Below are 17,849 nucleotides of genomic sequence, written 5' to 3'. Positions count from 1 at the left end.
AAAAAATCATTCTGCTGAAGTTTAAAGAGGAAACTGCACTTAAATGCCTTGCTTTCTCAGCTCAGTAGCACCTTTCCTGATGCTTTTTTGGGGGGTTTCTGTCGACAATCGTCTGCCCGACGGCTCATTAGCAAGTGAGCATATTTATCTCTGCATTTCAAAGTCACATCTGCCTCGTTGTGAATTCCACTTCCACAAAGCTAAGAATGTATTCTTTTATATACAGTCTATGGCTAAAACAATTCACAGGAGTGAGGCCTGATCAGAATCAGTGTGACACTTTAACCGAGGCCGATTACTTTTTCTTTTTCTTTCATTAAGATCACAGAAGACCTGGATTTAACAGCTTTGTGCAAAAAGTCTGTTTCCACCATTCGTTGCTACAGTGGAAACATCCAAACATGCCCAGATTCACTCTGCAGTTTATAGGAAACATAACAGAAGGCAGTTGCTAGTGCATGTACGCTGATAGGAGGGGGTGCTACAGCGGGGTTACTTTACAGGCCTAATGTTTTGTGTCGGATGAAGCACCGGCAGCCATATCGATCATTTTTCATGCACTGCCTCATTTCACTAAGAGCCCCAAAATGACTGCTGGTGGCATTTTTTATGTCAGTTATGAGACACGCAGAAAAAAAAAGACAGAACGAACTGCAGCTCCGACAGCAACAAACTGCAACATGCTTTACTTTAATAATTGTGAAAACAGTGATTATTCACGTTGAGCAGGTGAAATGATCAATAATCACACTCTAAACAAATCACCCACCACACACATTACAAGCCTTTCATTTACATTTTATCAATAAAATAATCAATATAGCCTGTTTTTTACTTTCTAGTGGTTGGTAAAAGATTAAGTCACTTTTCTTTTTTCATTTTAATCAAATTATTTTCAAATCACTTGAAAGATTAAAGAGAAATCCCAAGGAGCATTAACCAATCACGGTTAAGCAGGCTTTGTGCAGGACCCTACAGAGATATCGCCAAAATGCAATATCCAAACAATCGTTAATCTTCTCACGGGAAGATTTATTTTTTAAAAAAAAGACCTTATAGACAAATGGAACGAGCAGGCCACGCTTGGATATCCAAAACACTGGCCATCACTCGGAAACTGAGGTTGCAATGGCTGGGGTTGATTCTCAACCAGTTATATTTTTTTAATGTTCACTGAAAGACGTCCAGTAAGTGAACAACATTTATGGGGGCGTTTGTTTATGATAGGACAGTAAAGGAGGGAGAAGGCGTGCAAATGGTGTGGGGTCAGATTTGAGCCCGGCCCTCTGCAACAGCCTCATGTTACATGGATCACCTGCTCTGTGAGCACTGAGATATACTGGCATCCAGTGACTAGAGCAACATTTAAAGTGACTCAAGGCAGCTTTGTACTCCTGAGTTTGTCACTCGTAGTTGTAAAGTTGTAAACATCATTAAAATTTTCTTTCAGGTTTTTCCAAACACGGAGCAGGGAGTATCACACGCCGCCGCTGGTTGTTTCCGTGTTCCCAGAAGTTGGGCCCAGCTTCCTGCTGACATCACAAAGGTCGTCTAAAGCAGCAAAGCTATCATCAGGCACCAACACGCAGTCCGTCATGTGTCTAGACTAAGTTGTTACGAGAATTCGTGACACCAATGGCCTAATCTGACACAGTGTTTTTCATCATTACTTGATACAGTACGACGCGTTCGTATAAAACTTCCTGAGATAATCACGAGGAAAGCACTCAGGTGTTTCTTCTGATACGGCTCGCACGCCGCTGCCGTTTATTTTCTGTAAAAAAGTTAGTGTAGTTTCTTTAAACAACACCTCAACGATCGTGATTGTGCCAACATGCCACGTGTTTACGTGCATCTTCAATTTGCACATAAAAACAAAGTGTGTGGAAATGCTGGCAATTTGTAGAAAATCATTTTACGTTTGTTCGAGGTGGAAAAATTCAAGCATCAAAACAACAACAAAAAGAAATTACGAAGAGTAACGGGAACATGTAACATTTCTGAAGCTTTCTTCTGCACTGTCTCTTGCTCACCTATTCAGCAAACCAAAGTCTCATCATTCAAAGTCACGTGAAGCCTAAAATGCTTTAATAGCAGCTGACTGAGAAGTGAGTTAATCCTAAACTGGTAAACAGCAGCTAATAAATCACATATTCTAATCTTCTGGATTCATTAATGTCTGTGGCTTCATTTGTTTTCTTCTCAGTTGCTCCAATAAACACTTTTAGTGCTCAAAATCCGCCATTGCTGTCTGTTTTTATGCTATTATTATTATTGCAAAACACCACCAACCCCCTTTACACCACTGATGTTAAGCAATGACACAAGAATCGGATGTTTTCTTTGGGGGTGGTGAGGGAGATGGAGGGACGTGTGTGGGCTGGTTAACTGTTCTGCTGTTTGAGTACGAGGTACTGTATGGGTACCCAGAAGACGCCGAGCTAGATGGGTACCCAGAAGACGCCGAGCTAGATGGGTACCCAGAAGACGCCGAGCTAGATGCGTACCCAAAAGACGCCGAGCTAGATAAGTACCCAGAAGACACAAAGCTAGATTGGTGGGGCGAAGAGGTTGTGTTAGGTGAGTAAAAAGAAGAGGAAGCACTGGCTTTATATCCAGAGGAGATCGTGCTAGGTTGGTAAGCCGATACGGTAGCTGGCTTTGGTGCTGCCACTGGCTTTGGTGCTGGTGCTGATGCACCACCACTGTACATCAGTGTGGTCTTGTACTTTATCAGGTACTCGGGGTAGATCTGGTGCTTCTCAAACACCACATATATGGAGGGGTCCATTACATCGTCAACACAGCTGTCATAGAAGTTTATGTCCCCTCCGTCCTTCGAAGGAGGTCGGCGATAGTCAGAGGACCCTTTGGTGAAGTCTCCCACCAGCACCCGTGAGACGAACATGTCTCTGACGTCAGTGTCACCGGTGTAGTTGTGGGAGTATCTGGCATCACGGGCAAAGTAACTACCTGTGTTTAGACACCAAAAGAGACGACTGTGATTATTGGGCAAAAACGCAAGCATCGTTCCTCACAACCACAGATGACAAAAATGTGTTTGGTGAGTTTGGTTTATGAAAACATGCTTTTTTATCAATAACCGTTTCAGCTTGAACATTTCTTCCAATCACCTTTGCCAAAAGCCGTTCCATTAAGTCCACAGATTCTCCAGTCGAAGTTGTTGTGGCAGATGGTGTCAACAAATTTGAAATGAGTGCCATGAAAAAGCTTTTTCTCAGTCACATTTCCTCCTTTGTTTTTGGTCTTCATCTGATTCTTTTGCCTTGAAATAGAAGACATACGAATATCTTACGTCAGTCTGGTTTGTCTGTATGTCGTGAAAGTGTGCACGCTGACCCTGGACTGTGTACACAAACAGTAACACAGCCTCTGGCTCTGAGGAGTGACACCAGTGCAGGAAGCTTACATCTGTAATTCTTTCAAATCACCAGCAGGGGGCAAAAAAATGGCTAAAAGAAGTCAGAGTTTACTGACGTCTGTGGACCGCAGAAGACAATACGTACCATTGAAAGACTTCCCAAAGAGCTTTGTTCTGAATCCTCTCAATTTTGACGATATCAAAGCCTTTTATGGTTTTGCAGAAATGAGTTTCCACCGTCTTAAATTCATCTGACGTGCGCTGGACGGAGATTCGCTGTAAGAAAACAAAAAAATATTGCAATCTTTCGATATGAGCGTTTCCCTTCACCATTTAGTTAGACAAAGTAAAGAATTCATATTGAGTACAAATATAAATTCTATAATGTTATTTTTAAACAAGGCCAGCAACAGTGTTAAAAAAGGCATTTTAGTCCTAAAAACAACAACCTGATGGCAGAGTCGGACTGCACGGAGAAACACAGAAATGGAAACTCTGAATTCAACGAGAGGAAATATATTTCTAAGCTTAGCTTTTTTTCTTTTTTTTTAAACTTTTTTTCCCAAATATGTTCTTAAAAAAAATTATTTGGGAAAATCTTTTGCTTACTGTAGAAATTCTTGAAGTGGCATCTGCACAGGAAGCAATGTGGGAACCAGTGACTGAATAAAGTAAATGGTTTTTGTCTTAAATCAACAATATAATACCCGGTGAATACAGCTGGGTCCCAAGTTAAACTCTCCAAATCTCTGAGACAGCCAATGAGAATGTAAATGAGAAGGAAGGATAATGTTTACTGATATATGACAGGGTGGTAAATACATTAGAGGGTGACTAGTTTCAGAATACATAGAGAGCTCAGTATTCAGGAACTGTACCGATAAGCCGTTGTTAAAATTTATTTAATATTACTTTCTACACCAGGATCTTTTTCTACAGCTGACGGCTGGTAACTGTGCAGGGGCGGATCTAGCAAAGTTTAGCCAGGGGGGCCGATAGGGCATGAACAGGGAAAAGGGGGCACAAAGACATACTTTTCTTTCTTATTCTCATTTAAAATGTCGAGCTTTTAATAAATAATTATCTGAATCTTCCACCCAAAGTTTTAATCTGATGTAAAATATATAGAAGTCCATTACTGTATATAGTAGCTGTTAAGTCTAATATACCCTAGTAAGCTATAGTACTTTTTCCTTTGGGAAGATACCATCTGTGCAGTCTGCAATTCTGTTGAAGAAAGATGTTGAATCTATTTAATTATTTTTGAAAAATAATTTATTTCTGTGCATTTTTTCCCCACACTGCATCAAATTAAAGTTGATTACGTCGATTAAGCATCATGAGGTGGAGGGTGGTTCCCTATTTTTTTTTTTTTGCTGGGAGTTTGCAACCCTATTAGTTAGGTTGCTTAATATTTCTGCTAAGTACTCTTTAAAATACCAGAATAGGGAGGATGGAGCAGGTTTAAGTTTATTAGATTGATCAGTTTTGCTGAACTATGAAATATTTTGGGTGCAGTGTGTTTTTTTACATACAGATATAACAGAATAGCTTTAGTGTTGTTGTTTATTTAAACTTGAGTATGAACTTATACAAAATGCAGCAATATATTAAAATAAAACAGTTTTATTGATTAAAAAACACTATATTGGATTCATATCGGTATCGGACATAAAAAAGTGGTATCGTGCCATCTCTATAAGAACCCACACTGAAAAATACTGTGAGGCCAGAATCAAGTTTCTATCTGAGGAAGGATGACAGATCAGATATGATCTTAAAAATACGTTTTTAATATAAAGGCTTGTCTGTTTTTATTTTATGTCGTTTGGTTGTCTTATTTAATCTTTTTTCTCATTTTGTATCCGTGTTAAATTGTTTAATATAGTTTTGTATTTAAAAAAACTGATTACTTTCACATTTTACTAGAAAATTAAACTGCATAACATTGAGTTGTACATCTACATTACTATGTTTGGAATATGTTAACACATATATATATATATATATATATATATATATATATATATATATATATATATATATATATATATATACATATACACATATATATATATATATATATATATATATATATATATATATATATATATATATATATATATATATATATATATATTTATTTAAAAATGTCTAAACTTAGACATAAAAGTAATATTTTATGGTTTCACAATACCGAATATCCTGTTTCGGGGATCTGTGTCTTGTCCCAGTTGTCTGGTATTGGAGCAGATGCTTTAACCACGGGCCGTCTGCAGAGACAGAGGGTTAGGATGACTTTAAATACACAAAGTTTGGGTGTAATACGTCTGAAAACACAAGTAATACAAATGCCACTAAAAATTTCTTCGATATAGAGACACCTTCACTTTTTACATATGCTTAAGATTTCATTTTAAATCCACAAAACATTTTTCCCCATCACATACCATAATGGCAAGAGCTCATGTTTGTCATTTTTTATAATTGCTAAATAAAAAAGAACAAATAGGACCCACTGCTGAGATGATCTGGATACAGTTAAGAAAGACACACACCTGAGCATGTAATAACCCCCACAGTTCATACTAATATCAGAAACAAACAAACCAACCAACTATGAAATCTTAGGAACTCTTTCTTAACATCCAGGGCGACAGGCCTCACCAGGTCTAGATCAGGGAACGGGTCTAGAATCATATCTCTGTGTCACTGTTTTATCAATTATGTCTTTATGGTAGAAAGAAGCTTGAAAGAAGCCACTTTGAGTAAAGAGCATCAGATAGCTCCCTCGGCACACAGCTCTCACAACATGACGTGATGTCACGGTGTTGGCACCATCAGGCTCTGTGCTGCTTCAGGCAGCAGAGACGGGCAAACAAATGCTGAGTTAGATCAAAAGAAAGGTTCACGTTTCTGCACAGCAATGAGCTGCATCATAGGCGTTGCTGCTGGTTACAGAAAGTCTGTCCTTCAGTGGTCCAGAGTTAAACTCCAATACAGTAAAATGTGCATCGACAGACCTGAAACAACCAAGTCTGACAGGACCTGCCATGAAGACCAGAATAAACCAAACAAATCCAAGAGTGTAGAAGCCAGACTCACAGCTGCACTACTACTGAAGGAGCTTCTACAAAATCAGTTTGTTATTTTTTAAATGAAATTTGTGGAAATTTAAAAAAACCTGACGTTTAGCAAGCTCTGACTGGAGCATTTTTAATGTCTAGTGCTTGCCTGTTTGTTGACATTCCTGTTACTGAATGGACAAACATGGTGAATTTGCGTCACTCTACTCTTAAGGCCCTGGCAACACTAGTATGTTGGCACGTTTACCCACAATGGTAAACCAAACCCAAACAAACACTATCTTCATGCGGCCTTCCCTCAGCTGGAAGCTCGATGGCCAAAGCTGGAACATCAAATTCTCCCGAATTCTTCCTCAAGGTCGCCTGCAGCGACTTGGGGATTGTTGACTTTTGCTTAAAACTAGGTGAAAGTGCACTCTCTCTCTCTCGAGTTGGATACAGGAAACACACACGCACACATACACATGAACTCAGACACAGATATACACACACACACACACCTCGCCCTCCAAACGCCTTCGATGCTTACACCTGATGCGGTCAGACAGGTCTCTGTCCAGCGCCAGGTTTCAGCTGCAGGACCAGATGACTGTTGTCTACATTGGCTCTCTCCATTACCCCATACCACCCCCCTCCCACCCACCCACCCCAATCCCTGTCGCAAGTCACATTTTCTTTCTGTTCTCAAACTGCTCTCCCATCTGGGTGGAGTTCTTCTTTTTTTCCTCCTCTTCCCTCGTGTTTTGCATCATTTATCTCTCTGTACGTACAATCAGAAGGCGTCCGGTTTCACTGCACGTACGTGTAACGTTGCTAATGACAATTAAACGTCTCAATCAAGCGTTGAACAGGAATCATGTTAGATTCTGGCAGACACACTGGTCTCTACAGACTGGTTGGTAACCAGAGACGTGTTACTGTAATCTGATTACTTTTTTCTAGTAACGAGTAAAGTATGGGATTACTATTGCAAAAACGGTAATTAGATTACCGTTAGTTTCCCGTAGGAACGCTGCGTTACTGCGTTACTAACACCGTGATTTTTTTGCGAGAATGTCTCATGACAGTGACGTAAGCGAGTGCGACGTTCGTGACAACAGCTGTGTGCAGATCAACAATGGATCATATATCGAGTGCAGAGAGAGTATGAGCGTGCAGCGTTTAAAGTGTGGAAGTACTGACCTTACTTTGAGTTTGATTCCATAAAAAGTGACAAAAACATTAGTGTCCGTTGTGCGTGGGAAGAAAACTTCTTTTTACAGCGAAAAAAACCCTAAACTTCCAAACAAGCACCGAGTAGCTACGACGTAATGGGAAACTCACAGAGAAACTCGCGGATTCTTCCACTGACCGCTGCACACCTGCACCAGGGTAAACCTCCGCCTACCCCACTCCTGCTTTACAGGTGAAAATAGAGCAACAGGACCGCTAGTCTTTGATGTTATTTATTTTCTGCTGTGTTTTACTTGCATCTATTTGAAAGACTGAGTGTAAACACAAAAAAATATTTTATTTTATGTGCTGGAATGTGCAGAAAATAGGTTTAAATTTTAAACTAATTTCTTCCAGTCAGAGAATGTTGCATATAATTAAATTTTTTGCTTGATGCATAAAGTTAAAAGATTAAAACTAATAAAACAAGTTTTAAAAAGAGACTTTTCCATTTGATTACATTTTGTATGATGATTATGCAGAAAAAGTAGAATTGGGCTGAAAGATCTATCGCTTTATCACCTATTCAGGTTGTAAATCGTGTTTTTAAAAAGTAACTAAGTAACTAAGTAATTAATTACTTTTAAAAATAAGTAATCAGTAAAGTAACAGGATTACTTTTTTGGGGAAGTAATCAGTAATTAGTTACTGATTACTTTTTTCAAGTAACTTGACCAACACTGTTGGTAACAATCAAGGAGTTCACGAGTCTATCAGACTCATTTAAAACACTACATGTAAACCAAAGTGAAGGTGTCTTAAAACTTTCTTGCGGGGCTGTTTTGACGACGTACCTGACTTTCTTTGTTAGGACATCTGCAGCAGAGACAAACAGCGGCCGTCTGCACACACACCTTTTGGTGCCGTAGCGTTTATTTGTCTGTATCATGTCTGACGGGGAAGTTTAAAGTTAAATGATAATGAGAAACTCAGTTTTACAGTTTAACATGCAGAAATCAGTCAACACAGAGTTTCTATATTCTTCGTTTACCCTCGAAACTGAGTGAATACGACTGAGAGCCAGCAGTGAACTCCACCACGTCTTTGTCATTGACCAGGAACTTCTCCTCCAGCTTTGTGCTGTTGATGTCTGCTGCTTTATGTCCGCTAGTCTGCAAAGCAAGAAAAGTGACTGTGTTTTTAACCTGAAAACAAAGCTGCATCGGCATAAGAGCAATGAACAATTGGTAAGAGAAATTAATTTATAATATTTAATAAATATCCCAAGATAGCGACGGTCAAATTAGCTTGGCTGAAAACCACCGAGGCCGTTTGAAAGTCTGACGTTCTTTCCAGTAGAGTTACCCGAACAGACTTTAACTCCAAACTTTATTTATTTTTTACACTCAACAGTCCAGTATGAGCATGCTCAGTTCACACGTTCAACTGAGCACAGCTGCTACATGTAGCCGTTTACTTCAGCTGCTAACTTCTCCTCAGAGATACCAGCGCTGTATGCAGACTGTGGCAGCCTCGATTTACATAATAGATAAGATTAAAACTCTAATCATGAGCTGTAAGTCCAGCAGCTTAAACAACAGAATACAGAGAGGATAAAAAAATATGAAAAATATAGTTGTGATTGCAGCAGAAGCAATGCAGTCACCTCCAAAATGGTCAGTGAAATAGAGGTTCAGTGACCATTTGTAGCTCAGATCAGCTCCGCTAGCTTTTCTCGCTGAGGCACGCTGTCAGTGTGGATATCTTCAGTAAAACTCTGGCCTGCTGCAGCTATTTTTTCCATGTTTGTTCACTTGTTCACAATCTGTTAAGAAGTGTTTCACAACTACACCACTCCCATGACATGGCATTACCCAGAGCAAAGACTTTAACCTTTGATTAGAATAGAAAATCAGATAGTTTACGCTTTAATAACAGCCTCTGATGTAATAAATCTATTGAGGCAGTATGACTTTATAGTAGCCGAGTGTGAAGCAGCGGGAATGAGGATCAGCACCTCCAAATCTGAGGCCATGGTTCTCAGCCGGAAAAGGGTGGAGTGTCCACTCCGGGTCGGGGATGAGTTCCTGCCCCAAGTGGAGGAGTTCAAGTATCTCGGGGTCTTGTTCGCGAGTGATGGGAGAAGGGAGCCGGAGATCGACAGACGGATTGGGGCTGCAGCTGCAGTCATGCGGACGCTGCACCGGTCCGTCGTGGTGAAGAGGGAGCTGAGTGTAAAAGCGAAGCTCTCAATTTACCGGTCGATCTACGTCCCTACCCTCACCTATGGCCACGAGCTGTGGGTAGTGACCGAAAGAACGAAAGATCGTGGATACAAGCGGCAGAAATGAGCTTCCTCCGAAGGGTGGCTGGCCTCTCCCTTAGAGATAGGGTGAGAAGTTTGGCCATCCGGGAGGGGCTCAGAGTAGAGCCGCTGCTGCTCCACATCGAAAGGAGCCAGCTGAGGTGGTTCGGGCATCTGACAAGGATGCCTCCTGGGCGCCTCCTGGGTGAGGTGTTCCGGGCATGTCCCACCGGGAGGAGGCCCCGCGGCAGACCCAGGACACGCTGGAGAGATTATATCTCTCAGCTGGCCTGGGAACGCCTTGGTGTTCCCCCGGATAAGCTGGAGGAGGTGGCTGGGGAGAGGGAGGTCTGGGCCTCTTTGCTTAGGCTGCTGCCCCCGCGACCCGGCCTCGGATAAAGCGGATGAAGATGGATGGATGGACTTTATAGACATTTTAACAGAGAGTGACAGCAGAGAAGTTTTAGGTGACTTCAAAGCTGATATATTGAACGTGTTAGCAAACAGTTACACATTTACATAGTCAAAAACCCCAGTGGATGACACTAAGGTGCTTGTGTGCACCTTTTATATAAAGGTCCTACCTGCTCAGTGCTCCATTATTTTTGCAGTCTAGCACCTAAATATGGTTCTGAGTATTATAGACTTGGTTTTTAAGAATTTGTTATCATTGAAAATGCTGCGTCAGTCTCATAGAATCACTCCTGATGAGAGCTAAAGCTAAAGCTAAAACAAACACAAGCTGAAAAGCACTGAAATGCTTTGTGGAGATCACCTGGAGGGGGGAAAACACCCAGTAGGGTCAAAGTTCGAGGGACTTTTTTCCACATTACAGATGTTTTTTTAATTTTTTTTATCATGTTTACAACAAAAGTACTGACTCACGTGCTAACAACCTTTTGAAAACACTGTGGATGAACAGTGGGTTCTGATGCTACTCACATCTGCGGAATAAATGTTCCACTTCCCAAACTCATCCTGCCAGTACCAAAGCCACTCGGTGGTGTGGATGAAAGTCGGCTCAATCACGGAGTTTTCTGTCGAGAGTCGACGCACTTTGTTCGATCCACAGGTCATCGTGTCAAAGTGCACGGCTGGACTGGTGCTACTGCAGACACCCAAAACAGAAGACATAATGTTAACATTTTAACACATGTGTGGAGTTTGAAAGAAGTTGATATTAAGGAAACAGTAACAGAAATAAAGATTTGTGTCCTGTGGCTGTCGAATCATCACCTAAATCGTCTCCTTTCCACAACCAGGTCCTTGTGTTTGTATTGGGTCTCACTTTAGGATGAATCTGTCTCATAATTGGAGATTAAGTATCAGAACTTCAGGAGTGGGACCACACCTCCAAACACACGCCTTCCAGTTCTCATCCATATAGGTCCCGAAGCCGCCGTCAGTCCCTTTCGAGGCCTTCCTCAAACCGCAGCTCAATTCATGTCAAAGCCATTCACCTTTATCTACGAAAATGCTGTCAAATATAAATGAGGACGTGGGCCCAGCTAGTGAATTACCCGTTACCAATGTAAACCTTATTCTACAGGCCCACACACCAACACAAATCCCTGTTCTAAAGAGGACACACATATGATCTTTGTCATAGTATTTATGTATGAACACAAAGCAAAGATGAAAACCAGCACAAAGAGACGTTAAAGCGATCACCACGGTGATTCTACTCTGGAAACATATACAGGCAGAAACTGAGCTGGCAGCCTCACTGCTCCTCAGTAGGGATGGGTACCGGTATCCGGTGCCATTATGGCATCGGTTCTGAGATAAATGGTAGTAACCAGACCGAAAAGCAGCGCACATTTCGGTGCTTTTTTTTCCTGAGATGTCATTAGCTTTGGATTCTAGCCAATCATTTTATGTTTCCGAGGATAGTAGGCGGGTCCAGGTACGTACGTTCTTGTAGAGCAGAGCTACAGATTAAAAATGCCCAAGGCGAAGCGGTCAAGTCTGGCTGTACTTCACAGCAAAGGATGCAAACTCAGCAGCTGCAACAAGTGCTTTAATACTGTCAAAGGAGGTAACACCTCAAATCCGATGACACACCTGGCGACGCATAGCATTTTTTTAAAGGCGAGAAATGCGCCGTATTTGATAGCTTGCTGCAAGACCGAGTACATCTACTGCGGGTGGGTTGCCTGTTATCGGACCCGGAGTTAGCAACATGAACCCGAAGAGTAGAGTCCTGGATGTGAGTGAAGTTGGCCCCCCCACCTTATTCAAATCCAACAAAAGTGGTATCAAACGTTTGTGCTACGTTTGTGCTGCAAATTTTTTTGTTTGTGCTACTAACATTTTAAAGATATTAATAAAATAATGTCTTGATGTGTGCTTAATCATCCAGGTAAGTAAATCCCAAAAGGTTGATTCTGTTTATCTGGACATTTTCAGTGGGGGAAACGTTTCATCACTCATCCAGACAAAACCTTTTGCAGCACAAACATTTAACATCAATTTTCTTTGATTTGGGTAATGTGGGGGGGCTGGTTGACCTTTTGACCTTTACCTTTTCATTAATATCTTTAAAACAGAAGCAGCACAAACGACAATTTTAGCAGCACAAACCAGCACAAACGTTTGATACCACTTTTGTTGGATTTGAAGAAGGTGGGGGGGCCAACTTCACTCACATGAGTCCTGGCCCCTAGCCCTGCCAGTGTAGCAGAAATGATGAGGATGATGATGCAGCAGCAGCCGTTCTTCTCTGCGTGAGTAGCTTCATGTTGTTCGTGTGTAATTTACGTTGAGTAGGCTAACCACGTTATTACATTAATGCATGTAAGGTGAACTAGCAAACAGCGTCATAGCTACATGCAGCTGTCTTCTTGTTTGATGGCAGATACTCCCTTCACCCTGGACAAAAAGGCTAAAATGACCAAAGAAAAAGTGGAAAACAGTTAAACATGAGAGGTTTTTGGACAAAGTTTGTGTTTTTTCCATTGTTTAAGCTGCTTCCAGCCAAGAATGATACCATATATGCCCCATAGCTGCAGAAAGGCTAACATTGTTATCTTGCCAGTGTTGGTGCTTGCAAAGAGCTGAAGTTGTGTTAGCAGGATAATGCAGTTGTTTCCATCCTGGATGCAGTTTCCACTTTACCATCACACTTTTGTTCTTTTGCAGAATAAAAATACAAGTAATGTCCGAGTTCATGCTGTGGACCGCTCCACTACTTTCATCCTCAGACACATGAGCTGAAATCAGCTGATTCAAGTGCAGCTGGAACCAATATTAGATTCAATAGGCAAGCAGACTAACAATTCCAAGGAATGCCACTACTGGGAACTGTTCTCGATTCCCATCCCTACACCTAACTGAATGCTCCAAACCAGTAAACTGCCAAAAGTTCTGCTTTTATACAGTCTGTGATGATCACAAAGTCAAGTGTATTTGATTATCAGCTTATCACGTTGTGTTTTGCAGGACTGCAGAGAGTCCTGTGAGAACTTGGTAAGTACCTGTATGAGTTACTGGGGTCACAGTAGTCTCTCTCAATTTTCTCATTATCGGGCAAATCAGTCCACTGGTGTCCCTCTTGGACCTGCCATCGGTACGGCATCTTGTCATGAGCTTTAAAACATCGATCTAAGAAGAAAGACAGCTGATCAAAGTCAAGAAAGAACTACATTAAAGCCTCAAACACTTACTAACCGTGACTTTCTCACCATCATGTTTGCAGTGACCTTTAATGAAGTACATGCAGATCTCTGTTTTATCTGAAAGAAACAGGAGATATTTCACAGGCTTCATTCAGACAGCAGTTTTAGTTCATCTCCCCACAGAAGTGTTTTCAGCCGGTGTTTACCTCTGACAGGCCTCTGTCTATTGTTCTGCCATTCGCCACCTTTAGCAGCTTCATCACTGACAGCAGCGTTAATGTTGCCTGATGAACGAGTTTTTGGTAGTGGTTGCTTATTGGTGCCCCTGTTGCCGCCTCTCCCTCTGACAGCTGCTAGATTTCTTCCATGACGGCGTCTTCGAGTCTCACCGTTTTCACTGCTCGCATCGTTGTCGCTGGCGGCGGCGGAGACGTCACCGGTGGAAGAGTTTTCATCGTCGCTTTCGTTCAGTCCATTACTGGTGTGCAGGTCGAAGATGTGAGTGCCAGCAAGCATCTCAGTAAGTGAGGAGGCTCGATCCTGCACTGGTCGGCTGCTCTGGTTTCCTCTGTTTCCCCTTTTGCCCCTGCTGCCCGTCGCACCCCTACCACCTCTCCCTCTGCCTCTCCGCTGTTGTGGACCATTCTCAGCCAGCCTCAAAGCCTCTTTATTTGCATACACAGCCTTCAAGGATGGCAGAAGGGCACCAGGCACGCCTCTTTCTTGGACATTTTTTAAGGGCTGTGGAGCAGTAAAATTGTGATTCCTCGAGCAGCTGCACTCACGACTGATGTACTTCTGGCAGATGTGGAGCCTCTTGCAACCATCACCATCCTGACACCTGCCGAACTCTCCATCACCGTTGTTGTAGTCGAAGCATATCTGATGGAGACAGAAAAAAATGAAAGGAAAGCGTGGTTATATACATGGACTGTAAGTAAAAGATGGAATACAAGCACTGACTGTATGTAAACAATGGATATAAACATTGCAACATCCTACTTTTTTTAACCAGTTTAAATTTGTTTTACTCTAAATGCCACAATAAATTGTTCAAAACGTTTTCTTAGGTCTAGAATATCTTTGTCAAGTTTAAAGACGATCCATAAAAAATTGTGGGTAATATAAAGTTTTGACTGATTTTTTAGAAGCGACCCAATTTTCATCTAAATTAAATCAGCTGTTATCATCACACAAAATCTGAAAAAGATATCTTGAAAACTGTGGACGGTACTGCAAACAAACAAACAAACGAAAGGAAATGATTATTTACCAACAGTGTTGGGGAGTAACGGAATACATGTACCGCCGTTACGTATTTAAAATACAAAATATGAGTAACTGTATTCCGTTACAGTTACCGTTTAAAAAGGTGGTATTTAGAATACAGTTACTTTGTTGAAATAAATGGATTACACGGCGGTACTTCCCTGTTTCATATTGTGGCGGGTCAGGACTGTTTGGGTTTTGTTTGACAGCTACGATCGGTTGTTCCAGGCGGCAGCGTTACGGTTGCCATGGTTACAGGGTGACGCTCTCTCTCTGCGTGTTTCCTGGGTGAGAGAGTGGCTGTTGTTGTTGTGCTAAGCTAACAGGCAGAATGCTACAGGTATAGCTCTAAAGAATGTAGCATCATGGGCAGTGTAGTCCGTGCTGCAGGGAGAATGGACTGCTGTACACGTTATGTGTCTGTGAGCGAGGGAGAGAGGAAAAGGAAAAGTACGAGCTGTCATCGAGCAAAAACGGGAGCTGGAAGCATGTAAATATAATAATAACCACTGCAGCCAAGAAGAGAGCCTGACGAGCCCAGTTGTAAGTAAGCTATTAAGACTCGACTGTACACCGTGTTCGTGTTTTCCTCTGAAATAATAAGTTCCTGTTGGAGCAGCCTTTCGAGCCTGCACAGAACCCACCGTATTAGCCAGAGGTCCCTTTACTACGGTTCGGAGCCGCGGACCTTCAGTAACAGTAATAAATCACAGCAATAGTACATTCATGTAGTTGTAAACAGCATGATAATATATTAAGTAATCCAGAGTATTCAGAATACGTTACTCTCATTGAGTAACGTAACGGAATACGTTACAGAATACATTTTAGGGCATTTTTTTGTAATCTGTAATGGAATACATTTTAAAAGTAACCTTCCCAACACTGTTTACCAATGACATTGCATGCGTTTTAAAACTTTTAATATACTTTTTTACATGTATGAAAAAGCTTATTTGCCACCAACGTGACAGAAAACTTGTTTTAAAATTGGAGAACAATACACATCTGGCAAACAACTTTACCTCTAAGTTTTAAGAACACCTCACTGACTGCCAATTTGTGAAGAATTACATATTATATTACACTGTGTGGGTGTCAGCTGTGCTGTTTGTTATTGCTACAGTATCAACAAGCTGTTACAATTTAAATGAACATGATCCAGAACAAATCAGATGTGAAAAGACGTTATGACAATGATGATGAGTTCAACCTAAAGTATTTCGTCAGGGTGCGTTATCGTGTGTTGGGTTAAGACTCACAACAGGAAGGAGTGTGTGGTCACTCTGCAGCAGCAGGGTGCACAGCTCCTCTCGGCTCAGGCTCTCCAGCTCATGCTGCCTCAGAAGTCTTTGGTTATGCTCAGAGGTCAGCTCATGGGAGAAGCAGCAGCCCCTCCTGTTGTAACAGAATCCACACAGCTGAGTCATGACTGTGACATGAGAAGGATTAGGGCCACACACAAACATGATAAGTGCTGCCAAACGTGTGTGTGTCTGTTTCCAAATTCAGCCCAATACCAATATAAAAAATAAATTTTGACTGCTGTCAACATATGTGTTCTTATATTTTTCCAAACCCGAGAATTTGTCATTGTAGCTGGCTTCAAAACCAGTTAATATGACGACAATAATAAACACTACTAATAACAAAAGCACTACGAATTAGCCTCTTTAATGGTCCGTAACTTGGTTGTACACAAATACGACAATAAAAATAACGTTTTTCGGTACAAGGAAGCACAGAGAGGAACTTTTCCTATTAGCCTGTCGAGTCACATGATGATATTTGTTCAGGTTAGCATTTCTAACAAATCTGCGTCAAACTGCTTAAAATGTCGAATTTTCCCAACAACACCTGAACGCACCGTCAGTGTCATATTCACGGACTGTAAACAGAGACACTAGTCAGGGCCTTTCACCCTGGAATATTTTGCAGCCACTTTCAGCATTACTAGAAAAGGCCCGGATGAACACAGACGGCGGCTGTTTCACTCCGACCATGACTCACCTTTCTTACTTTAAGTATATTTACCTGAGCTGAGTGAACTGACAGAATCCGCTGAAGAGGAAGTTTTTACACAGGTGCAGACCCCTGCACGTCCCCGGGCAGTCCTTCACTCTGCAAAGTCTCAGGCGGGTCCTGGCCACCACCTTCGGCTGTCCGTTTGGACAACACGAAACAAATTTCTCTTGGTTACAAATGATCTCCGACAACTTCGTGGGATCGCCGGAAAACAGATTATACACTAAATCCTCCGTGTTGACTGCTCCTTGGCCGGCGCAGATCATTCTCAGTATTTCCGTCTCCATCGTGTCCGAGCTCTGCCTGCGTTAACTTCCACCTGGGAGACCAAACCGCAGCTTGACGACAGCGGCCGCTGGTTTCATGGGAGGAGGAAAACCTCGGTATCATTTCTGACGATTGGAAAGCGAAACTGAACTATTTTTATCTTGGACTGATGCTGTAATGCTGCTGATGTCCACTTGGGGGCGTCCATGAAAGAATATAGGGAAGACATTTGTACTCGGCACACAGTGTAACATTAACATTAACACAGTAGAGCTGATTAGCAGAAAGCTCAAAGTCTGACTAAAGGAAGTCATAGCTATTACCTCCTGTTTTAGTTTTGCTCTCCTTTAAACCTTTGGGGTGAATTTTCGGGTCTTAACTGTCCATCAGCTGCCAGGCTGTGTGTTTGCAGCTTAAATAGCTTATGCATGTCTGCCTGGGGTGGGGAGGGTGAATCTAAATACTTGTGCTGCACAGCTGTGCACAAACAACAATTACAAGTCCAAAAATATCTTTGCTCTTCTTGTTTGCATAGCTGCTACACATAACACAGTGAAAAACTGTGGGGATTCCCCAGTGGCACACCTGAACGACAACAATGTGAATATCAAGAGTATCACACCAACACTAATACTGGTAACGGATTGATACGAGCACAGGAGGATCGATATCTTGTTTTATCTTCTCCAAGTGTAATTTATTTATTTTTGGAAATGAAAAAACATGCCTCATACATGCACTATGTG

The 17,849-nt window shown here is 41.7% G+C and overlaps 1 protein-coding gene across 1 annotated transcript; it reads right to left on the bottom strand.

Moving 5' to 3' along the window:
* Positions 1-660: 660 nt before the first annotated feature.
* Positions 661-17,738, bottom strand: LOC146499800 (protein mono-ADP-ribosyltransferase PARP12-like). Its single transcript, XM_085138548.1, has 12 exons — positions 16,846-17,738; positions 16,074-16,209; positions 13,749-14,424; positions 13,609-13,659; positions 13,402-13,528; positions 10,868-11,033; positions 8,672-8,792; positions 8,475-8,571; positions 5,580-5,655; positions 3,528-3,658; positions 3,135-3,286; positions 661-2,973 (listed from the first exon to the last, which is right to left on the bottom strand). Exons 1-12 carry the CDS (start codon positions 17,121-17,123, stop codon positions 2,312-2,314), a joined length of 2,673 nt encoding a protein of 890 aa, XP_084994674.1. The 5' UTR covers positions 17,124-17,738; the 3' UTR covers positions 661-2,311.
* Positions 17,739-17,849: the final 111 nt, after the last annotated feature.

This window comes from Neolamprologus multifasciatus, chromosome 17 (genome assembly GCF_963576455.1).
Source record: "Neolamprologus multifasciatus chromosome 17, fNeoMul1.2, whole genome shotgun sequence".
Lineage (NCBI taxonomy): Eukaryota > Metazoa > Chordata > Actinopteri > Cichliformes > Cichlidae > Neolamprologus > Neolamprologus multifasciatus.
This window is presented reverse-complemented; position numbering and strand designations above follow the sequence as displayed.

Coding starts and splice junctions, on each gene's coding strand:
- LOC146499800 (XM_085138548.1), bottom strand. CDS start 17,123: ATGGAGACGGAAATACTGAGAATGATCTGCGCCGGCCAAGGAGCAGTC. Junction 11,034..13,401: donor GACCCCAGTAACTCATACAG/GTACTTACCAAG, acceptor GGGTGTCTGCAG/TAGCACCAGTCCAGCCGTGC. Junction 3,287..3,527: donor CTTTGGGAAGTCTTTCAATG/GTACGTATTGTC, acceptor TTCTATTTCAAG/GCAAAAGAATCAGATGAAGA.